This window comes from Strix uralensis, chromosome 1, assembly GCF_047716275.1.
Source record: "Strix uralensis isolate ZFMK-TIS-50842 chromosome 1, bStrUra1, whole genome shotgun sequence".
In the NCBI taxonomy this organism is placed as follows: Eukaryota; Metazoa; Chordata; class Aves; order Strigiformes; family Strigidae; genus Strix; species Strix uralensis.
Window position 1 is genome coordinate 119,522,018 of NC_133972.1, and position 24,839 is coordinate 119,546,856.

The following is a 24,839-nucleotide window of genomic DNA, read 5'->3' on the forward strand; positions in this document are numbered from 1 at the left end:
AGTTTCTTTGCATCTTTAGAGAAGTAGTGTTTTCTTGCAGACCTTGACTGTATCAAATATGATACACTTGGGTACACTGACCTATTTATTGCCATGTAGAGCAATTTTGAGGTGACCTTGAAGCCCAATACAGCCTATTATTCTCTCTTATTGGTGAGAGAATCTGCAGGGCTGCTTGTTTCACCTTATTGTGTCTGGAGGGCCAAAATCCTGAACTCCTGAGTGCCATGCCCTGGGCTTTGACATGGAAACATAGAGTTCTCCAGGGTAATCCTCACAGATATACCCTTGATGCAGCTGTTTTGTCAAGACCAGCAGCTGTAAGAGTGGATGTAAGCATTTAATTTGATTTGCCTTGGAACTTCTCAAGATAGCTTATTTGGGCAGCTCAGATTGTGATGAAATTGAGAATCAGGAAAGCAGAAATTAAACTTTCCTCTTATTACTCGAGTGAAAGTATGACATGTCTGGATCCTTGTTTCCTTATTTAAAGAACTGGCACACTTTGATGCATGAACTCAATGTATATAATTACTTTATGTCATCTTATGTGCTTTGCAGACCAGTCATTTAAAACATATAAATAATCTAAATAGTGTGCATAGTTTTTTTCTTCACAGAACTTTTCTGGACACACAACAAAGACTTTAGATTACAGTGTGCTGTTTCTTCATATTTCTTATAGGGGTCTGTAGTTCCTAGAGGAAATTCAGCTTATTCATTAGCTACAGCAAAAGAAAGTCTTCTGAGTTTATTAGGAGGAATTGAGCAGCTGCATGAAGAGGTAGGTGCTGGCTTTTTATTTTTAGCCTTTCTGGAGAAATCCTTCGAGATTTCGTAGCATTGTACATAAATAATGCCAGAGAGCTGTTTAGAACTCACTTTAAATTTATAGAGTTCAGTGAAAGAATTCAGTCTATTCTGTAGTCTTTCTGAGGAGGGGCGTTAATTGGTCTGTGGAATTCTTCTGCAAACTACACTGTTTTATGATATTTTACAGGAGGTTTACATGGTTTCTGTTAAAGTTCAGAAGCTTTCTGTACTGTGATCATTTAAGGCCCTAAAACTGGAGAAAGGGAGTTACTTTCTTCTCACTTGTTTTAACATGTGGAGCTTATTCAAAATTATGTCATAACTGAATATTCACTAAAAAGTCTTTGATACCTATAGTATTGTGTTTAAAATTATCTCTGCGGAAATAAATCTGTTGAAAATCCACATGAAGAGTAAACAACATTTTAATTCTTTATTCAGTTTTAGCACAAGAAAAATTGTAGGTAGAAAATTCACAATAGTACCGCAGTCATTAGATCTCATTTGCTGACCATATGTACCTATAATTTTCTGACTATGTATACATAATCTAACTAGGTGCTTGCACTAACAGTGTTGATATTGCTAATAGTGATGTATTCAGAAGATTGATTTTCTTAAGATACATTAGTTGTATCTAAAATATATGTAATGTTTACTTAAATTGCTTTGGTAATTATGATCTTATTGATTATGAAAATAGTTGATAACACAATTCTTCATTGATATCAGAGTCTGAAACTTTCAATATAATCAAGACATCTGCAAGCATGGAAGCATCAGAAGTTTATGAATCAGCTATGTCTACCTTAACAAAAAGAATTGTTTCCTTTCACAAAGTATTCTCAGTATTGAGAAAAAAGTGTAAAAATCATAGACAAATATCATGAATTAATCAGTGTTTAAGGAAGACTGTCAAATGTTATCTCTGATTTTATTCCAGTCATCTAGGTTTCTGAAAAAAGCTTGGCAGCTTAACACAATGACTTGGGAAACCAGGAATAAAAGTCAAGAACTGACTGGATTTATTGACACAGTACACACAACCATCAAAGGTAACCTGCTTTTAAGATATTTCTACTTCTTTACAGAATTTAGAAGGGCATTTCCTTCAGAACTTCTAAACAAACTATTTGCATGGAAAGTGCTGCAGTTTGCACAGGGGGTTCACATATATTCTTTTTTTAACGTTATGACTAAATTGTTTACTCTCCTATTTAGTACTTGCTGAAGTTGCTATGTCACTGAATAAAACACTGGGCCTGGATCTCCCGCTGTCAAATGCTACATCTCAGAGCCTGCAGGATGATATTTCTGCCCTTTTGGATGCATTGCGCAAGAAAGATTTTGCTCAACTGCACCATAATGCTACCAGCGTCCTAAAGTAAGCCTGTTCTACTGAAAGCTTTTATTTCACATAAGTCTGTACTATGAAACAGTGCTTTTTGGAGAGATCTGAAGAAACATTGTGCCATAATAAGAGGCAATGCTATAGATAACTGGCCCAGGTGGAGTGTTATGAAATCTGAATTTAGAGTTACAGGATTTGAAGATATTTGAGCATCCTATGTGATACTAATATAGTCAAAGCCTGTTCATTTGGATGTGATACAAAATTCACTTTCAATAAGTGAAAAGACTCACTGGTTTCGGTTTGTTTCAGATCTAGCCCTAATACACATCTCCTTGTTGCTTTTGGCTAGGAGATGTCATAAAACTGTCTCAGTCAATTGCAAGCCCAGGACATGTCAGGTCTGCTGAAGGACACGAGTTATTGTCACTGGAATATGTATCACATAGATTTGCAAATTAAACCAAGACATTTGTTTCAGCATTCTGACCCACTGTTTCGGATTGTATTCCATTCTCTTCATTTGTCCCAAGTTAAAAGCTATTTCAAGATGGCTTTTATATTCATTTTTAATGCTTATTACCAGACTTGGCAGTATCAAACATTGACTGTTCCAACCATCAGCAAAATTTTTGTTCCATCTTCAGAAATACTAAGTATTGCCCTAGTCCACCAAAAGCTGTAAGAATGTTAACACTGGCTTCAAGGGACAAAGATTTAGACCAGAGTGGAATATTTCTGAAAATTTGACTTTATTAAGTGCTTTGAATTAGACAGGATAGAATGTTTGTGTTAGTGGCATGTCTGATTTTGTTCCACAGACTCCTGTGCTTGTCCTTGTGCTGAATATGAAATGGTATAGAAGCTAAATGGACATGAAAATGGACTAGAAATGTACTATTTATTCTTATATTTATTAGGAACTTCAAATAGGTTTTTTTGCACTTACAAAAATGTCTCAAAATGTCCTCTTGCATAGTAACAGAATGTTTTGACTTGCAACATCAGTTTTTGAGCTGTTTATACAAGGCTTTTGTAAAATAACTTTTTCAGTTATAGGCTCTGAAAGTTCTCTGATAAGTATCCTTTGACAGATCGAAGAAGAGAGCTAATAAGATTTATAAGATTGTTCTGCAGAATTTGTCATGCAATGCAGCTCTAAATTCAAAACTGATTTAAATAAGCAGCTTGCTAGTCCATTTTTCAGGGAGCAGAAGTTACCACATGGCTCACAGTGGACTGAGCTTGTGATGACGTATTGTTAAGCAACATCCGTAACTGAGGTCTTTGCCCATTTGCCATGTAAGGCAAAGTTCCACACTGAAATAGAAACCATTACTCTCTTGTAAAATACTTCCATTCTTGTAACTTTTTTAAGGCTATGGCTTCTGAGTATAAGGACTCTGAATTAATAGTTTTAGGAAACACATGCAAATGCACATCTGCTGTTCAATAAGAAAGATGGAATGTGTTTAGCTGTGTATAATTGTGAAATAAACTAGTTTTCGTTTGCTTTGGCTAAAGATCTATATGATTTCAAATCAGATTAAAAGGAACAAACATTTATGTAAAAGTATCATTACAGGAGTTGCAGTGTGCAGTGTATGTGCTGAAATTAAGAGAAACAAAGGAATAGACTTGGAATAGACTTTCAGGATCATTTTCAGTTCAATTTCTTCAATACTTGAAAGTGTTCAAATGGAGATGCAAATATTCCCAAGTAGAACAGCTGAAGTGATTAACAACTGACAAATTTGGGGAGATTTGATATTTCCCAGATAATGTCTGCTACTGATTAAACAAGATAAGTGCAGAGATTTCTCATTTCAGTGTTCATTTTAACAAGACTGTTTTTATATGATATTTAAACTCTTCAGGACTCTCAGGTATATCAGGTCTTTCAGTTCTGGTTACTTGTTTCTTTCCAGTGTTAATCCTCATAATGGATGTTTTGATCCTACATTCAAAACATGAATCACTACAATTAAGATATAGAGCAGTCGCGGAGGAATGTTTCACAGAGATTTTGATGTGGGGGATGTCCCAAATTAAGTCCAAATAAATGTGATTTGTACGAACCCCTTTCCCCTCTGGTCACCATATCAAAGTGTATGAACTGTATTACTGCCTTCTTCCACAGGCAGTCGTCTTTTTGTGTGGTAAGATGAGGCTACCATGTGTATATATGCTATTATAGAAAAAATTATAGAAAAAAAAATGCAGGCTTTTGGAAGAAGACGGCATTTAAATTCATTTCACATAACCCCATTTTCTCTTCAGGAAATCCATGCCTAAGTTTCTCTTTCACCATTTATTTATTTTCTGATTCCTGTCTTTGTCAGAGCTGCAAAAAAATTGTTGATCCAGGTTCAGAAAGAGTATCTTAAACCCCAGCAGGAGCTTGCTGAACTAAAAAAGGATGCAAGTCAGCTCTTAGCAAAGCACAACAGCAGATTGCAAGATGCCCAGGACCTGGTGAATGAGGTGCTTGCTGACATCAATGAGACCAATCGCTTGTTTCCTCTTATCTCCAGCAACCTGGCAGAGTTAAATGTAAGACTGGACAATCACTGTTGTTGCATAAGAAATATCAAAGATGAAATGGTGTTTAAAAGCTGCTTTTAGACTTTAATAAAATTCTACATGTTTAAACGTGTTAATATATGTGATACCTTAAAAACGCAAAGAAAACCAGACCCCTGTTCGGAAACTAAAAAATGATTACGTGTTATGTGAACTCATCTGCACTAGCTGACTGTACAGACTACTATAAAACACTTGATTTATGCTACAGGACAAAAAGTTAAATATAAAGGAAGATGAAGAAGTCTCAACCATGCTCGTTAAAGAAGGGAAGGTCCTAGTGAATGCTGCTGCTGCTCTTGCCCAGGATGTAAAGAACTCTACATCTGTAAGTTCTTAAGTTTTAACATTGTCTTGGACACTATCAGGTGTATTTTGCTATTGAAAAAAACAAGAGGAAACCATTTTGTTGTGCAGAACCTGGAGGTCGACCAGGATGGATTAGTCCTATGGAGCACCAAACTGCGACACCACGTGGATGAGCTGGTGCTGCAGATGTCTGTGAGAGGAGTGCTTGACCTGGTATACAAAGCTGAGGACCATGCCACCCAGTTCCAAAGACTTGCAGATGCACTAGAGAGGTGATAAACTCAAGAAATAAGAAATCGGGAGAGATTTACAGCACTGTCAAGATTTTATTTAAATAGGTAGTAGCTTAATCCACTAAAGGAATTCCATGCCCATGGCAGGCGAATTGGACTAGATGACCTTTAAAGGTCCTTTCAACCCAAACCATCCTAGAGTTCTATGATCAATTTTTATTCCCCATTTCATTTGAAGTGCTTTTTACTTTTAATGTAGTGTACCTTTGTTAAACGATATGGAGGCGGTTGATTAGTCTTGCATTTCATGTTGCTGACTTACACAGTACCTAGTGAGTTATTAAATGTCCAGTGAGTATATCATGGTATGGCTTGAAAAGCTTCTGGTCTGTGCATGAATACTTTTTGAAAATATCTCTCTCAATTTCATCAGAAGCTATTTCTACTATGCCTCCATTATTGTTGCGTTCAAAGCATCTTGCAAAAATGAATGGGTTGCAAGTCTTAAATCCACTCAAATGCACTCTTAGAATTTGAAAGTTGTGAAGTCAATCCAGTTAATTCAATGGAAATTAATCTTCTATCGCAGGAATCCTAGAAGGATTGCTGTTTTGTCTTTTAAAGTTAGCAGATATGTGTTAAAAGTTAAATCATATCAGACTGGAAAATTTACACGTATTTTAAGTTTGAGAACAGAAAATTTTGCTCTAAATAACACTGAGCAACTCTGCTGATTTCACCGCAGCCAGATAAATTCAATAAAGCAAAATTTAATACAGAAAAGCTTTCAGATGCTTGTAATTTCCTCCCTGATTCTGTATTTCTCTACTTTGATTTTGAGCTCCAGCTAGGAACCTGTTTCTGTTCTGTTTAGGCAATGTGATTTGTTTGTTCTAAGTAGCTTTATAAATTGAAAAACTGACCATAAACATAAAGGAACAAAATAAAAAAAACCCAAACAGATGAAAACCTTCTTTGAACTGATTTTTTCAGTTCAAAATAATGAACTTAAAGCCCCTTACACAACACAAAGCAAGGTGTTCTCATTTTTTCAGAGTGCTTCATATATTCTAGAAAGATGTGCATGTTGTAACTGAAGACATGGAACTTAGTGCTTGATTAAGGTACTCTCATGAAAACAGAATCACTTGTTAATTTTCTGTTTAGTGGCCTATCTAAAGTAAGAAATGTCACTCTGAACACAACTGCTGCTGTCTACACCCACTCCAGCGTTAAAAGTGTGATTGAAAGAACAGAGAGTTTGGCGGATGATGCATCTAGAGTTGTGAATGGACCCCTGGATTTAGTAAGTATCAATATTAGTATTTTAATTAATGTCTTTTCTTATTTTGGAATATTTGTTCTAATTGGTTTTGCACTTGCTGAAATTTGAGTCTTCTTGATGGAGTCATGTCCTATCAACTACTATATACTGTATGCTGAGTCTGTACTCGAAGGCAGTAATGGTACCAGATTTCACGTTCTGTTTACCTTGTTTTTCTCTCTGCCATAGTACCATTTTACCTTTTTGTTTGTTTGTTTTTTTAATGTCTAATGCATGGTTAGCTGGACTAGACTTGTTTCTGTGAGTGTTTATATCAGTCATCTGACATACATTCTTGTAGAATTTAAGTTTCCTAACTTCTGGCCCTCCCTTCCACCATTGGAATTATTCAACCATCTCCTTATTTGACCTGTCCTTCTTCCATTTCTATCTAGGTATTTCGAACCACAACTATTTTGCTTAGTGGAAGACATTTCATAACTAAATGTATATTTGCATTTCATCTGCCATCCCTATGCCTTGCAAGATTATCAAGGTGCTATTGAAGCAGTAGATTAAAAAGACCTGATCAGTTACCAGTTTAACCATATTACTTTCATATTATTCTATTTTCCCCATTTTATCTCTTTCTGCATTTCCCGATTATAAAACCAAGGAAGGAAAGGCCTATGTTTTACAAGTGTTGTGCACATTATGCCTGGAGAAACAAATACGTGACAATGCATTTACATGATAGTGATCAAAATAGTTGGCATTGTTTTGTGAGCTTGTATGTTCTTTTATAGCACTCTGATTTACTAAAGCTTTGTACAGCATGACTCCTTCAAGGTACTTTTCCAGATTTTCCAGCTGAAAAAATGGATTAACAGAACACTTTAAAGACTGGGATTTTGAGATATCTCACTTTAAATTGCTCAGTGCTGGGAATTTTGACTTAGGCCTGGAACTAGAATTTACCGGTGTTCCAAAAGGCTGAATCAGTAGCAGTGAACTGCTGAATCAATAGCAGTGTTCAAACTAGAATTTGGTAGGTTTTGTTTCACAGTCATCTTTTCTTATTAACTCACAAAGGGATTCAGTGTCACATTCTTGGACAAATGATTGCACGTTGTATTTTTTTTTAACCGATACTTAATAAGGTAATAAATAGAATATCTCATAACAAGAACATTCAGTAACTTGAAGTAGACATCCACAGATACTTAAATGTTTTCAGCTGAATTTCTGGTTTTCATATGTGGCAACTGATGTCTGTGTTTTTCAGCCCGAGGAGTCTCTCAGTCTTCTTGGAAAAGAAACTTTACTGCTTAGCTCCAAATTTCAGAATGAAGCTAAAAATCTGAAGAAAAAAAGTGATGGTCAGTTCTTTAGAGTTCACATTTCTGCTTGTATTTCTTTTTCTATATCCTGTTTTGTGGTTGTTTTGTTCTTTCTTTTTAATGTGGTTTTTTGTGTGTGTGTGTGTTCGATTTTTTTAAATGAACATAAGCTAAGATAAAATACTGTAAATTACTATATATGTCTGTATACATATTTTCATACAATGAAGATTAATGTATTAGAGTCATGTACTATTTTACTTTTTTGGGTAAGAACATAATTTTTCTCTGTAAACATTAAAAAAATTGGCCTTCACTATACCTCATTTACTTCCAAGCAATGCTTTCTTTAAATGGCTGTTTTTCCAGGTTTTATGAATTAAATCATTAGAGATTGTGCAGTAGATGAAGAACAAACATAATTCTTAAAGAAATCCATTCATCCAATTTTATCTAATAAATCATGGATTACAAAAGTATGTAGAATGATACATTTAGTAATAATTTTTACTTGTTTCTTCTACAGAGCTGAAATACAGTAACAGGCTGAACTTTTTTTGTTCGTCCAAAGTGCCTTTTGACTCAGAGTCCCTCTATAAATTCCAAAATCCTTTTGTTTTTTTATTGCTCCAAAGATTTTGATGAGGCATTGAAGTCTTCACCATGGAAATTCAAAAGCATTTTGAACACAGACTTTGTGTAGGAGCAGAGGCTGGCCCTAAGGGAAATTTTGGACAAAATTGGACAGAAAGTAATGTTTCACAGAGATAAACTGTAACTGTAAAATGGTCTTTGCTTTTTGTACCAATGGCTCTACAAATCTGTATACATTTTATCTAATTCAGATGGATGGAATACATACTGGTTTTGTTCCTTCTGTTCTACATATTTTCATTTCTAGTGAGAGGATTCTGCAAACAGATCACAAATAAATTGAAGCAAAACATTTTTTGGCTCCTGTCAGATATCACAAAAAGTGAAGAACATCATAAAAATTATGAGTTCACAATCATGGAATCATTTTAATTTATAGACTTTCCCTGACTATGTTTCTGCCAATTCAGTCAGATGGAATTAGCCAAAAAGGGTAACTTTGCATGGAACAGTGCCCACAGGAGCTTATCTGTGCATATTGCATTCATTTTGCATTCCTGTTTCTAAAATGCTCTTTCTGTTGAAAAAAACAAAAAAGTTGCATTGATTAAATAAGTGAATGCTTGTTATCCCTATACATAGGATTTGTGCGGGCTGTATGATATTTGTTTATTCATAGAAAAATCACAGTTATTTTTTTCAACAGGCCTTTTATTTGGATTGAATGGGTTGAACAAAAAGGTAGAAAAGATTCAGGAAAGTACTAATAAAATTGTTGACCAGTTTAATGATTCCCTGTTGACACTAAGAGCATTGCCTAATGGTAAGTGAAATTTATATTGACAATCTCCTTATTACAGAACTGTGTAGTACAACTGTAATAAAATCCTGTTCATTGTCTGATTGTAGAGACCTAGCAATAAACTGTACTGAAAACTCATTTAGCCTCCTCCCCTTACAAGGAATATTTTCCATTTTTTTAGTAAACCCATGAAACATAACTAGGTTATCATGTAAGGTCTGTAGTCTGATTCCCATTTCACACAGCTGTAAATCAGGAGGAGCTCTGAAAGCAGTATAATTACACTGATATGAGAAGAGAGTGGAGCCCTAGAATATCTAAGCCCATGTGGGGAGAAATTTATATATGGACCTGTGAGGTTTTGCTTTCTTTTGATACCTTGTTTCAAAATTGTTGTAAATACTGACTTCATTTAACTGATTAAAACATTCTTTCTGTGCTTTTCCAAAACAAAAGAATTCCCTTTTTAAATAAAAGTCATTATTTTGGATAAAGGCAAGACCTAGAGTTCATGGAAACTATTAATAGACAAGATGTCTTTGAAGTTGTGAATAAGAGGGTCTGAAATACTTTGCCAACCTTAATATTTTTTTTTTTAAAAGGTAGGAAAAACAGTCATAAAGACCTCCTGCCTAGATTGTTGGTGGTAAAGAAGGATCCCTGCAGACCTAAATCAGGCCTTTTGTGCCAGCTGCAGCATCTTCCCACTGTTCCGGGCCCAGGGGCTCTAAGGGACAGACTGAGATTCAGAGTGGTGCACTCACAGTATAAGTGATAGTAGCCCAAAGGAAAGGGTGTAATAGACCTTCTGCCCCCTCAGCTTTCTGTAGGATTCAAAACATAAGTCTCAGACTAGTGATTCTGGGTGCCAACACTCATTCAGGGAACTTGAACACTGTGACCCTGATGTATTCATATAACCTCCCTGTTGGGATAGGCAGAATCAAATTCCCTGTTCCTGCGTTCTGTGTCTGTACTGCATTCAGAGCTGGTCATGAAAAATAAAACATTTTTCCTAGAATTCAAAACTTGGATTAATCAAGTCTTTTGATCAAAAGACTTAAAAATCTAAACTAACGAACCTTAATTAATACTGCAGCAAATTCTATTTTTTTTATATATATGTATGTAATATATTTTATTATTATATACCTCTGTGTGTGTGTGTGTATGAACAAACATAACTGCATCTATAGCTATATCCATATCTGTATCACCAGCTTGGGAATATTTACCATGTTTATTGTTCAGGGCCATAGCTGTGGCCATTTTCCAACTTAATAACTGGGCAAGAGAGGTGCACCAGCCTCCTGGCACTCCAGTTTCACAGAAGGTAAACTTCCCACTCTGTAAGCCATGGCGCATTCAACTGTTAAGCAAAGTTAGATCGCAGTAGGTCTTGGTTTGGAGCTCCCCTCACAGTCTGAAGAATACAAACAAACAAAAATATAACTCTTGCTATGAAAGAAATGTAACTGACAGCCTTTCTGGTGTTTTGACTATGTTTGTAACTCTGTTGTAATGAAGCCAGGCTTTTATTACTCCCAAGTATGTATGAAAGCTGTGAATTTTTTTTTAACCTGGGAACCGTGTTTCAGATTCAAGGAAATACATGCTTGAGGTGAAAGAGCTGGCTGTGTCTGCAAACACCAGTGCTGTGGTGGGTTTAAGTCACTTCGGGGATTTCAGTCAAAAGCTGCTGAATACTTCTTCTACATTGTCCCGAGTTAATGACACATTGAGGAAAACTAGTGAACTTATAACTGATTCATCAAAAGCTGGTAAGTTTGCTGCTTCATTGCTCTTTCGAAATGTCACTGCTTGCAGAAGCAGTACTAATACTCATTTTTAATAGACATTAAATATGAGTCTGATGGACTGAAAGTTTCTTCTTAATTCAATAAAAATGTGCTAACTTTTTAAAAGACCTCTAGAGGAGTCACATGGGATACCCTTAAGTATGCATATTCCTTACTGATGTTTAAAATTGCTGAAAACAAATCAGAAACAGGCCACCTTGGCTAAGTATTTTAACAATGAACAGTATGTTTCTCTTTCAACCTGCCTCGACATTTCATTTATGTTTTGGCAGCAATCACAGCTGAAAAACAAGTTAAAGAAGTCGAAGCACAAGCAAGTCTTTTATTGGATAGACTGAAACCTTTGAAAATGCTAGAGGAGAACCTGAACAGAAACTTGTCTGAAATTAAAGAGCTCATCAGCCAGGCCCGCAAGCAGGCAGCATCTGTAAGTTTTATCATCCCAGACTTAACTGGCTTTACTTTTAACAGGAAAGTTCTCTGAGATTAAGAGCCTAAAATTTACTGTTAAAGTACCTGGTTGTTCCAAGAACACTGACTAATGCTAAAAGCAGGGCTCTTTTAGCTTCCAAGTTTCTTGCTGTGTTTGTAAGTTTGTCAGAACAGCAAGACAATAATTTATTTACTATTTCCTTTTATTTCCTATAAAAATAATGAAATACAGTATGTCAGAAAACAATCACAGAAATATTTTAGTGAGACAGAGACAAGTGAGGGGATGGTGCTGCCATTATTTTTAGGACAAGATGTTAATTTCTAAGCTTATTTTAGAGATTGATGTGGGGTGCCTCCATGTAACAAGTATCATTACAAATTTTTTAACAAGAGTGTTGATTCTATCAATAAATTTACCATCTCTGCCATGCTATGTCCTTATGTTGCTCTTTGCAAGAAGCTGCCATGCATCCAGAATACTTTAAGACAAATAATATACTTGATTTTAAATCTCTGCTCCCCACTTAAAGAGAACAAAAGTGAATCAAGTGTACTATGGGCCTCATTAAACTGTGAGGGAAATATGAAAATTACTTTGCAGTCAGTAATTTTTGGTATGCCTTTGGCTTTAGTATGGGTGTGTTATTGTAAGGTTTTAGGGAGGTTTTGTTTTAAAAAATAGAAGGCTTTCAGTTCTTTCTGTAAATGTCCTTAATTATATAGTTATTGCTTCTCTGTCACAGTCTACTGAAGCTTAATGAATCCACTGCAGAAAAGAGGGAGTAGTATTTTCTGAAGTGTCATAAACCACAGAGGTTCCTGGCAGGGTGAGAAGAAACATTAGCAAAATCTCCTTTTCCAATTTTGAGAATTTGTTCTGTTTTTTTGTAAACATTTACTATGGGAGAGAAACCTTATATATCTGTATCTATGCACATGCACACTCATGTGCTTGATGTATTTAGTTGTTACAGACATATTCAGTGACATTGATGAAGTTAAGGCTTTTCTGTTGTCAAAATGGGTTTTCTGTTATTACACTGCCAAGCTCCTTGGAGTTTGTCTACATTTAGCTTGAGTTGATGTCCTATCAGTATACAAGACAGTGTTCAAAGAAGTTAATGGTATGACAACAGGAATATGACTTTCTCTACATAAATCTTTAAAAAGTGTAACTTGTAATATATTCACAAATGTATTTTTTGAATAATCATGTAAACTGTGTTGTAAAACCCGAACTATTGCAGACTGGCTGCCTTTTAAATTTTTTTCTCTCAACATAGACTAGAAATTGTGGTGGTTTTTCTTCCCCAAAGGTTTTGAATTTCTGTATCTTTATTTGCTGATATTATTACAGTGGTTTTTACTGATATATGGGCTTCTGGCCCAACTTTGTTATTTTCTGAGGTATCTGAATAGTTTAATGTACAGGCTTTGAATTGAATGAATGAATTATGACAGATTTCATTCTTTTTTCTTTGTAAATCTCTTTGTCAAGTGATACCTAGGAAATTGCTAAGACCTAACTCAGGTAACAATACTTAGATTGCATGAAAGTATCTCAGTAAATGGCTTGCACTTGTTGGTCAGAAGCTAAGTCCATATTCTAGAAATATGTGCTGTGTACACTGAGACTTGTTTAAATTCCCTTTCCTCCTTTCCCCCCAGATTAAAGTTGCAGTATCAGCAGACAGAGATTGCATTCGTGCCTACCAACCCCAAATTTCATCTACAAATTACAACACCTTAACACTCAATGTGAAAACTGCTGAACCAGATAACCTCCTTTTCTACCTGGGTAGCAATGGAAAGGTAAGTTTCTGGCATACATTTACTGAAGGTGATGGTAGTCAAATGTTTTAAATGACCATATATATATATGTTTTTTCCTACTTGACTTCAAACTAAATATCCAAGTGAGGCCCCTCACAGACAAAGGTGTTCACTTGAGGTGGAAATATTTTTGTGCCTTAGATGATTCCAGAGATCCTCAACGGTAGAGAATAAAAGCACCTGATTCCTTAGCATTGCCGCTTGGCCATGTCATGAAACTCCCCCTTCCTTTTCCCATGCTGTGCATTATCCTCATGGAGTGTAACACTCTGTGATGCTTCCATATAACATGCTGGAGTATTTCAAGCAATTTGCCTGTTATCACAGAGCAAGTACTTTAATTTGGCCCTCATGAGCATGGTGCATCTGCCCACTTGAAAAGGAGCATGACGGCTCACTGTCACTTTGCCGTCCTCTTCCTTCTCTCTGTAATCTTAAAAAATGCACACCTATTAGGTCCTTGTGGCACGCTATCATGTGATAGTACTTTTTCACAGACTGGTAGATCACTTCACATACACTCAGAAGTGCATATTTCTATATGTCTACATATGTGTGTACATCACATGTTTTTATGTATGTATAAAGAAAGCATTCAGCTACTTGTATATAAGCTGAGTTTTTTTGTTTCATTAAAAGTAAGATGAGTGAAAACTTACTGGGCCTTATTTTGCTAAAAGTTGAGTCCAATAATACGGGATGTAGGGACATGACTCTGGAAAGTCTTTCTCAATGTAACGTATTAACTGCACGTTTGATGCCACGTATTAGAATAAGCCCTGCTGTTTTTCAGACAGACTTCCTTGCAGTGGAGATGCGACGTGGTAAGGTAGCTCTTCTTTGGGATTTGGGCTCTGGGTCAACAAGAGTGGAATACCCTGATTTTCAAATTGACAACAACAAATGGCACAGAATTCATGCAACCAGGTAATTGAAATGAGGATGGCATAAATGTTTGATAGCATTGATTTTTTTTTTTTTTTTTAATGAGATGGCTGTATTTAGAAATGTCTGGATACTTAGTGAGTGAACTTGACATAAACAACACAAACCATCTAAGTTTTCCAGTGACAAGATTTTTATTGCCCTTAAAAAAGAGAAGCCAATAACATGTGTTGATTAAGCCTGGTGATTTCTAAAACTATTTATTAGTATTTGTACTTGGCAGGTTTGGAAAAACAGGTACACTTAGCATAGAGGAAATGAACTCCAATCAGAAGCCTTCATCTAAATCTGCAACCTCTCCGGGGACAGCCAGCATACTGGATGTTAACAAATCAACCCTAATGTTTATTGGAGGACTTGGAGGGCAAATCAAGGTTAAATTCTGAGATCATCATTCTGTAAAATATTTTTATCATGTTTGAGATATATTTTTGATTTAGAAATAATTGCATGAATTGGTTACTTCATCATGAAATGCCAGGTACTCTGAACATAAAGCAAAGATGCTCTAAGGATGTTTTAGTATCCTGAAGTTAATTTTCCCTGGAAATTTTTGCATAAAATGTTAACCAGGACAGGCTGTGTGTGCATACATGATACACAGACATTACACAATTAATTTGTTTTTTTCATTTCCTTCTTCCACTGCTTCTTTTAGTTTGCCATTGTTATTCATGCCGTGAGGTGTGTAAGTAGGTCAAGGACATAGTTATTTTACTTTTTTACTTGCTGCAAAACTAATTATTATAATTTAAATTATAATTGTTAATAGTTTTGCTTAAACGTGTTGTTCTTTTATTATGATTTGTATCTAACAATGTTAGAGTTCAAGGAAAACAACCGAGCAAAAAATTTGGCTGCATAATTTTCAGTGTACTTAACATTAATTGTCTTCATGAAGTATTTCTTGTCTTGCAGAAATCACCTGCTGTTAAGGTGACCCATTTTAAAGGGTGTATGGGAGAGGCATCCCTGAATGGCAAATCTATCGGTCTTTGGAACTACATGGAAAGAGAGGGCAAGTGCAGTGGCTGTTTTGGAAGGTATTTTATCTCACTCTCTTTTTTTTTTTTTGTAACAGATGTAGAGTAATTTACATCTGTAATATATATTTCTGTGCTAGCTAAAACTAACGAACTCAGATAAATTGCAGTGTTTCGTTGATCATTAACTTACAGTTCTGAACACAATAATCTGAATGTGCCAGTAGTGTCAAATAATTTAATTATATGGAATCTTGTCACTTATTAATCACTTTCTCAGGGAGTTCTATTGCTGTGGTCTATTTTGTGCATTGAAAGTAGGGACTGCCAGTGAACCCGACTATTTTGGAATGTTAGCTTTCCAGTAATTTCCAGCAAGACAAATTTATTCTTTCCTAGGATAAGAAACAGTGTAAAGCACTCTTATAAAAAAAACCCATAGCAAAACTGTAACCATTGAGCTTGCTACCGTTCTTGTAATTATTGTGAAAGGGGGTTTCAGACTGTACTATTTTTATATTTAAGGAATTGAAAAGAAATATGCTTGACCATATTCCCTTTTGCAGAATGTTTCACACAGAAACAGCAGAGGGTGCTGCTTGATTGTGACATTTTTTAGAAGTATTATATTGCAGGGAAAGGGGCTAATAGAACATTTATTGTAAGTGCAATTATGCGAAGCATTTTGATAAATGGATGACATGTTTTAAGTAAGAGGGTGTATGTTGTAACAATTATTTTTTCCCTTAAGAAATCATTGGGTTTTTTTCATACATCAGGGAAGAACATATTTTATCTTGTATACATCCTTCCCCATGGCTAAATCATGTATTGTGAGATTCAATCATGAAAGTGGCCTTTGGCTGGAATCCTTCAGTTATGCATAACATCAACATTCAAGTCTCTTTCCACACTTAATAATCATACTGCCTGGGGACTGCACCAACTGATCTAATTTTTCTTATATTTCATATAAAAATTACTTGAAAACCACAAATTTTCAGTTAACATTTTTAACTCTGTTTTCTACTTCTGTAGCCCACAGGATGAGGACACTTCATTCCATTTTGATGGCAGTGGATACTCGGTTGTGGAGAAGGCACTCCGCTCAACAGTGACTCAGATAATAATATTTTTTAGTACCTTTTCACCTAATGGGCTGCTTCTGTATCTCGCTTCAAATGGCACTGTAAGAAAATGGATCAGATTCTTAAGCTGTCAAAAACTATGTTTAGATCACCTGATGGTTTCTTTCTTCGTTATTTTTCAGCTTACATCTATTAAAACAAATTATTATCTTTGTATAGCTTATCATCAGTGATTGACAGGATAACTCTTTAGAGCAAATATTCACATATAGTAAAGGCAAAATTAAGCAATGAAAATAATTCTCTATAATTTCTTTTAATTTTAGACTAAAATTAATGATTATTTAACTAAAGACAAGAAAAAGAAACAGTAGGGGCAACAAACTATTTTTGTTCAATTAGAGGAACCTTTGCAGAATGTAAAATCTTCTGGAACTGAGCTTGCAGAAGAATAATAAAATATTGAATAGGCATATTGAATTAAATCCATAAGATGGGAATTCAGTAAACAAATAAATTATATAAAACTCCCTGTAACAGCAATATAACCTAGACCCATCCAGACCTTCATTGTCATGTCATGCAGTTTACTGCATACTTAGCTGGTGGTTTTGTTTTCCTGAAGGAGGACAAAGCTTTGTTTAGATACAGATGGTTTCAGAGTTGCTGCATTATTCATTTGCTTTATTATGTACTCACTGCCTGAATTCACTGCACAGTGATATCTGACTTAATTTTTACAGTGCAGAGGGGGCACTTTTAATACAATTCAGGAAGTTTTTTCCTATGTGAAAAAGCTCTTTGCTGCTTACAGTCAAATCAAATTACTCTCAACTTCATCCAAAAAAAAAAAAAGCAAATGTGACATTTGTTATTTAAACCTTCCTCTGCTGAGTAATCAAGACTGATGATGCATTTAAGTAAGAATAACAACAAAACAAAATGAAAAGACATCCTTGTAAGCTACATGTAACTTAATTTTCCTAAACATAGCAAAAATTACTGTCTTGGGCCTAACAAATAGTTTAGGTACAAGTGTTACCAAACCTTTTTCACACAGTAGACCAAACCTCCCAATGATTCATCCTTTTGAAAGATTTTTACTGCCAGGAATTTAATCTGTTGTTTGTTTTGGTTTTTTTTTTTTTCATTTTGTTTTTCCTTCCAGAGAGATTTCTTGTCCCTTGAGCTTGTTGATGGCAAAGTGAGACTGACTGTTGATCTAGGTTCAGGACCTCTTGCTCTTACAACAGAAAATCGTTACAACAATGGAACATGGTATAAAATCTCATTCAGTCGGAACAAGAAACAAGGTAGGCTACAGACTGAAAAAAAGAAGTGTCTGCACATTTACAAGTACGAATATCTAACATAGCCACAGGGAACATCACTGCAACCAAGTTTGGTCACTTCAATGCAGTTTCTTTAGCAGCCGTACCTGTTACTTTGCTTTAGAAGGCCAGCAGTGTAAATCTTGTGCTTGGTTTGGCACATCTTATAAAGAGCAGGTAGTGCAAAAGCTGCCAGACGAAAATATCGATAGTCTTTCAAGAGTGAAAGATCTTTGTCCGAGTCTGTGTATCAGGGATCATGTTTTCTATTCTGCATTTTAATAGTACCTAGTACAACAGTATTTTGGGACCTATGTTTGGGAAGTAATGCATTACAAATAATACGTGTTAATAGCCATAACATACTCTCATATATATATTTTCCTGTAGACTTCCTCCGATTTGGTTTTGGCAGAGAAAAATGAGTCACAATAACAGAATAACTGGAATGATGATAAATCACTCATACTAAAAATAAGAAGATTGTCCATACATGTCTGAGTCAATGAATACATTTTCCTTTATTAGAGACGAGATTGCCAAAATGGAAGAATATGTATTTGTGTCCTTCTCCAGATCTTTATTCTCTTTTCTTTGCAGGAATTTTGGCAGTCATGGATGCATATAACCTTAATTATAAAGAAACCAAGCAAGGAGAATCTCCTGGGGTTGCTTCAGACCTGAACCGCTCTGATAAGGACCCAATCTTCATTGGTGGGCTGCCAAGATCGAGAACTGTGAGGTAAAATGTCCTCTCGCTTTCCCCCCTTTGCTAAGACTCTTGTAAGTAGAGGGAAGGACTTTAACAAACTCTATCTGCACTGAAATTAGTGAAAATCAGTTAAGTCTGAAGTCTTGTTTATGGGCATGTATGCCACCGAATTATCTGTCCTTTGCATTCAAACTCTAATATGGTGCTTTTCACTGGTAGGTCTGACACTGCAGTTCAGATCAGAGACAAGCTTCTGTTTTTCCTCTCCATGGGTGATTTCCATAACAGCAGCTGCCACAGTAGCCACCTGCTCTTTGTGTCAGACTGCAGCAAACATTCAGCACTGCTGCCTGGAATCATGCTCCTTTGATCTCTACCTGTGTGAGGCTTGTGATTGTCAGCTGGCATTTATGGGCAAAACTGCACTTCAGGATAAAGTTCTACTTCAGAAAGTAATTCTTGTAATTCAGTTTTGAAACTTGGAATGGAGGAGAAACAGTTGTGAACAGATAAACAAAAAAAAACATTACAAATATATGTTTTATAGTATGTCTCTAGTTCATACTTTTTGTACTGCACAACCCTGCTGAACTTGTAAAGTCACATCTCTTCCAGTGGCTTCACTTTGAAAGGATAAATGTGGCAAAAGAAAATGTAATTAAACTGTCTGCGTGCTCTTGACAATAAGGTAAATTCCAGGACAATATTGGTCTCTATGCAGTTATTGCAGAGGTGCAGACTTCTTAATTTTAGCTGGCATAGCAGCCTGTAAGGAATTGTGGCAGGACAGTCTTCAATTTCTCTGACTTAAACCTGGAACCAAATTAGGCATCCTTTGGACTTAAGAAATGAAAAAGAATTACTAGGTAGTAGAGAGCTACAGTTACCCTCTCACACAAAACCCATTACATTTCATCTGAAGATTCACCTTAAAATTTTGGAAAATGACCCAGCATGGCAACACAGCACTAACACTTGTATATTTCCATTTGGCGATAATGTTATCTGACTCTTTTTAAGATCAGAATTAGTATCTGCTAAGAGTAAAACCCAGATTACTCCTGTTTTCACTTACTCTGGGCTGACTGTATTCTTTAAACAGATCTCTTTTTTTCTTATTGAAGAGAACTTAATCTTTTCTCCCAAGAGATTCCAAATAGTACTCCTTGGAAAAAAAAAGCCTTGTTTTGTGTTTCAGGAAAGGTCTTAATAGTAGAACGTATGTGGGATGCATCAAGAATCTGGAAATATCCCGTTCAACTTTCAACTTGCTTAGAAATTCGTATGGAGTAAGAAAAGGCTGTGTTTTGGAGGTAGGAGACTTAGGTTTTGTGACTTGATCTTTATTGCAATTGAACAGTGAATACAGTGAGTTAAAATTGGCTTATCTTGAAAAATCCTGAGATAATCTAATCTATACTTAAATTATTTTTTTTTTCTTACTGGGCACTATGTAGGGGCAAAGTAATTTTTTCTCTTCCTCATAAAATAGCCTATTCGTAGTGTGAACATCTTGAACAACGGATATATTGAGTTGGTACCCAAGTCCTTAAGCCCAGAATCAGAACTGATGGCAACTTTTGCTACAAAGAACAGCAGTGGCATCATCCTTGCTGGACTCAGCAGGGGACTGGAAAAGCGACGGCGTAGACAAGCACATTTGGCAAGTACTGAAAACAAAGATTTTTTTGGTTTTGTTTTTGCCATTTTTATTTTATAATACCAAGTCAGGTTTTTATGACTGTAACTTGCAAAGAATGAGAAAGAAAAAATTATTTGGTTTAGAAAGGCCAAGATACGGAGGCTAGATGGGGAACAGAGAATATTCATTGTTGCAGAGGAGAGGTGAAGGATCAGTTTACTAGGACCCAGAATGCTTTTGCAACAAGGAATAAAACTGCACATGAAATGCACACAGTATTACTTTCCACTTCTGTTAGTCAGAAGTAGTTATTGAGGGATTTGAGATAAACAGCTATCTCATAGCTGGTGGACTGTTTTGTAGCTCCTGGAATCCAAGGACAGAGTCTTAGTAGAAACACCTGCCCCTTCTTATTTCCTACCTCTAAGGGGAGTAGGATGGTGGTGGTATTAAAAAAACTCCTGCATTTTAACCTGAATTTTTATCATGACCAGAGAAATTTCCAGCTTTCATGTTTTCTGTTATAAGGCTTTGAACTCTGAGAGGTGCTACTGCATGCCTACTAGTCTTTGGGTTTCATTAAAAAGTTTATTTACAACAAAGTTGGAGGTTATTTTTTCTGAAGTATGTTCTATTTGAACACTGAATGAGTAACAGGAAACTGAGTTATAGTTAAAAATTAATCTTCTGGTTAAATCCACAGCCCTTCTTTTCCATCATGCTGATTGATGGTCATCTTGCAGTGCATGTTAATGCTGGAGATAGAGCAAGTACTAGAAAAGTAATTCTTCAGTCCGCTAATGGAACATACAGTGATGGACAAGAACACTCTGTCATCCTAATCCGGAATAAGAGGTACATGTGACTGCGAACAGTGCTACCTGTTTAATTATTGTATGCTCTTGTCAGTTCACTGCACTCTCTGAGGAGCTGCCTTTGCTAGCTCATTAGGTGGAACAATAAGGGCTGTGTTTTTTGCTGTTAATGGAGGTGTTCTGATTTACATGGTAATTGTATACAGCATACAGCCACTGATGCAGTTGTAGTTAAAAGCTCTCAAAATCTCTAGACAGCTTGGGCTACTTGAGTAAAGTGCACTACATAGTATTAGAAAAAATACAGGTATCAAAATAGTTTTGAAAGATACCTATCAAAATAATTTAGAAAGATAATTTTTAACAGGTAGAGTTTTGTCAAATATCTAAAGAAGTAGGTCTTCTAGTTTTAAGACATTGAAAGGATTATTAAAGTGATGGAACCTTTATTTCTTAGAACAGGACATTTTTGAGTATGAAAGGAATGTTTTTCATTTAAAAATGAATGTCTAAGGCCCTTGTTCAATGTTTTCCCTACTTTATCTTTTTCAGGATCATAACTGTACAGGTGGATGAAAGTAACCCTGCAGAACTGAGACTTGGTTCATCAGCAGAAATGAGCCCCATGAATATTTCCAACTTCTATGCTGGTGGCATTCCAGCAGGAGAGGGCATCTTAGGGCTGAAAATGGCTGGCTCCTTTCATGGCTGTATCAGCAATCTTATTTTTAACAAGGAGTAAGTCAGAGGGGTAACTGCCCTGTTTTGGAAAACTGTGGATAGTAATTATTAGTTGTAGTTTGTGATGTCTTTCATGACATTGTCCATTTGCCTGGTTTTTAACATAATACAGGCATGATACTGATCATCTGGGCATTACAACAGGCAGAAAATGAATATTACCAGCTACATCTCCAAATAGCATTAAAAATGTCTTTAAAGTATAGAGATGCTGCACAAAATGCAACTTTTTCTACTATAGCTTCATCTGCATTCACAGATAGAATGGTTTTCCAAGAATATTGTCTATTCATACTGTTTTATGGACAGATTATTTGCCATTTCTCAATCTTTTTGACCCACCATGACACTTCTTTCCCTTTCTCCTGTTAATAGTAAAAGACCCTGTAAAATACTCTCCTTGTGCTTGGGAAGTGTAGGGATTTGGGATTTCATTTCTTAAAATGTATTTTTTTAAAAAACACAGGCTTTTGTATTTCACCACTTCCATGAAGTATGAACATGTGGATATGAACAGCTGCTTTTTGTCGGAGAAGCCTAAACCAGCCACGCAGCCAGAAGACATTGAGATTCAACTTGAACTTCAGGCTTTACCAGTTCCCCTGAGGCCTCTTACAGATACAAAAAAAGTATGTATTACAGCAAAGCTCTATTGCCTCTTCTAGGAAAGTGTTCAACAGAAAGATGCGTTTTAGCTTTGTGGGGAATTTTCAAAGTGTGGACTGTGGATATTTGCCTCTTCTATGGTGTGGCATGGTTCAATGACTGTGTATTTGAAATTATTATTTCTTACAGAAAAACTGTGGTATAAACCTTTGTAGCAGCCTGTTGGCCTTTTGGAAGGGAAATGTAGTTAGGTTTATCATTGTTCAGGCAGCAACACTAAAAAAGAAAAGTGGAGTGATAATCCCCAGCAGAAGGACTTGACAGTAAATATTATCTTTAGTGTGTTCCTACCAAAGTGGCTGTGTGCTGAGATTTGCATCAGCTGTGCAATTCAGCATTCACATTTTTCTGGTCACACACATGCAGTCTCTGCTCTGTGTCAAAGAGAAGGCACAAACCATTCCAGAGGCACACAGTGTCTGAATGCAGCTTGCATGGCACCTGTTTCCTCTCACACAGTCCCTGTTCCCAAGAGAGAAGGCAGCATTACTTCTCTCCTTCTGCAGCTGCACATCTTTATAATGAAGTGTTTCCAAAGCATCCTGAAATCATTTTTCTGTGGCAACAGAAAGCAGGATTTTATACATTTCATACAACTGTGGCTATAAAAAGAAATTAAGCTCCCCATCTTGGAGCTAAAGTATAGCATTGGCTCATATACTTTGTTACTCAGCTCTCCATCTCGCAAATCATAACAAAAATGTGCATTCTCACTCAATGGGAAAATATTTCTACCAAGTCTATAAGATTTTCACACTGAAATTTTCTCTGTCTTCCTGCATTTGTTATCGAAACGGCTATCAATTAAGACAAATGGTGAATGAATACTTCTCAAACTACAAACATTTCTCAGTAGAAAAGACCACTCCTGTCCATGAGACATAGCTTAATCATTACAACTAATTATTTTTGAGCCTAAAGATAGCTCAGAATGGTTGGGAGTTTAGCTAGTTGATGTTGCTGTATACTTTGTGGCAGTCATGTGGCTCAGTTTTTCTCTTTACAAAGTTCTGAATAGGCATGTTGCCACTCAGCACTTGCTGGTCTGCACCTGACACTATTCTTCTGAATAAAGTCCTTTCATTAACAGGTAGTTTGTGCAAAAGATGAGCTACCTGATCATGTTCAAGGTGCCCATCAGTTTGGACTTGCCAAAGGCAGCCACTTGACACTGCTCTTCAATCAGTCTACTGTTCGGAAGAAGTGAGTATACCCTGAGTCACACATGCACACCGTGTCTTATCTGTATTGAGCTACAAGAAGTGCAGTGATAGTTTTCATGAATGATCACGGCAGTACCAGCTTTGAACATGGCTCTTGCTTCAGGTTTCTATGGGTTCCCATGGAAGAAGGTATCATGACCACCACAATGTAATTTAATGTGTCTTTCCCAGGTTTGTGGTCGTGAGTTTAACTCATGGTAAGAGTTCTGCGTTTTTTTTTCCCCTCAGACTTAAGACCCCCACCGTACCTTCTCTAAGTATTTTGATTTCTGTTTTCCATATACAGAGCTCAGCTGGTCTCTGCTCCTTTGACTGATGAGGATAAAATCTCACCCTCTCCTTTGGATTTTCTGCAATTGCACCTTCCGTGTCTGCTTTACTCCACAGGTCACTGAAGGAGCCAAGACTAGTGAGAAGAATCATTCTGTTGAGACTTAATGTGTGATAGTCTCCCTGTCACTCTTAGTTGTTTGAGGGGCTCCCATCAAGGTCCCCAAAACACCACCTGCAAGCCACTTGCATATGCTTCTTTCAATTCAGGAAGCCTCTGCAGGCATTGAGAAAAGAGCCTTTTTCTAGCCTTTCTGTTGCAACTACTGAACATAAGGACATTGCAGAGGATTGATGCTATGTAGTCTGAACCCAGCATCTCCATAACAAATGGCTCAATCAGCTCCTCTACCTTTTAAGCCTCCCTCTGTTCTCAGTCTGCCCATTATATCCCAGCAAGCCTGGCTAATAGTAATGGATGCCATCACATTATCCGGGTATTCGTTCTTTTTCTGGGGCAATAGGCAAGCCTACAGTTGCAAACAGCTGAGCCTGTCCCTCTTAAAGCCCAGCTCACTCTGTGACAAGCACTTTTTCTGTCTCTGACAGGTACAGCACTGATTTCTATTATGAAATACATTATAGGCTATGCTTTCTTAGAATCAATGCAAATTCTACTTTTCTGGTCTTTGTAATAATAAATTTCCTTTCATAATAATAAATTGGTTGAGGCTGTTCTCTGCCTCCAGAAAAGCTTTTTATCAATGCAGAAGAAATACCTTTCAGTAACACTGGATTTTTATTGTCTAGACTTTCTGTCCAGCTGAATCTCAGAACCTTTGCCTCCAGTGGCCTGATTTACTACATGGCTCACCAGAACCAAGCTGATTATGCAGCCCTGCAGCTTCATGGGGGACAGCTCTATTTCTCATTTGATCTAGGCAAAGGAAAAGCAGTAGCTTTTCACTCTGCTTTTATCAGTGATGGAAAATGGCATACGGTAGGTAGTCACCAATCTTGTACTCCATTTTCTCTTCCCTGGAGTT

General features: G+C 36.3%; 1 protein-coding gene across 4 annotated transcripts in view; it reads left to right on the plus strand.

Annotated features, from left to right (window-relative positions):
* The window catches only part of LAMA1 (laminin subunit alpha 1), a 101,739-nt gene that overhangs the window by 69,624 nt on the left and 7,276 nt on the right, over positions 1–24,839 (plus strand). Inside the window, exons 34-59 of one of the 4 annotated variants that reach the window (XR_012630127.1) lie at positions 686–784; positions 1,757–1,868; positions 2,035–2,197; positions 4,507–4,717; positions 4,959–5,075; positions 5,165–5,328; positions 6,457–6,595; positions 7,839–7,932; positions 9,194–9,310; positions 10,888–11,070; positions 11,382–11,536; positions 13,213–13,356; positions 14,171–14,304; positions 14,546–14,696; positions 15,241–15,365; positions 16,344–16,494; positions 17,562–17,706; positions 18,325–18,466; positions 19,635–19,749; positions 19,929–20,099; positions 20,782–20,933; positions 21,446–21,631; positions 22,101–22,263; positions 23,391–23,720; positions 23,810–23,910; positions 24,604–24,637. Coding sequence is in view for 1 of the 4 variants with exons in the window: in XM_074878581.1 (XP_074734682.1) it covers positions 686–784; positions 1,757–1,868; positions 2,035–2,197; positions 4,507–4,717; positions 4,959–5,075; positions 5,165–5,328; positions 6,457–6,595; positions 7,839–7,932; positions 9,194–9,310; positions 10,888–11,070; positions 11,382–11,536; positions 13,213–13,356; positions 14,171–14,304; positions 14,546–14,696; positions 15,241–15,365; positions 16,344–16,494; positions 17,562–17,706; positions 18,325–18,466; positions 19,635–19,749; positions 19,929–20,099; positions 20,782–20,933; positions 21,446–21,631; positions 22,101–22,263; positions 23,391–23,503; positions 24,604–24,793 (3,636 nt within the window). In the remaining 3 variants the exon portion in view is untranslated. Of the gene's footprint in view, positions 1–685; positions 785–1,756; positions 1,869–2,034; positions 2,198–4,506; positions 4,718–4,958; positions 5,076–5,164; positions 5,329–6,456; positions 6,596–7,838; positions 7,933–9,193; positions 9,311–10,887; positions 11,071–11,381; positions 11,537–13,212; positions 13,357–14,170; positions 14,305–14,545; positions 14,697–15,240; positions 15,366–16,343; positions 16,495–17,561; positions 17,707–18,324; positions 18,467–19,634; positions 19,750–19,928; positions 20,104–20,781; positions 20,934–21,445; positions 21,632–22,100; positions 22,264–23,390; positions 23,721–23,809; positions 24,557–24,603; positions 24,794–24,839 lie in introns of those variants that run through there. The other 3 variants (XR_012630126.1, XM_074878581.1, XR_012630129.1) reach the window with 3 other exon arrangements.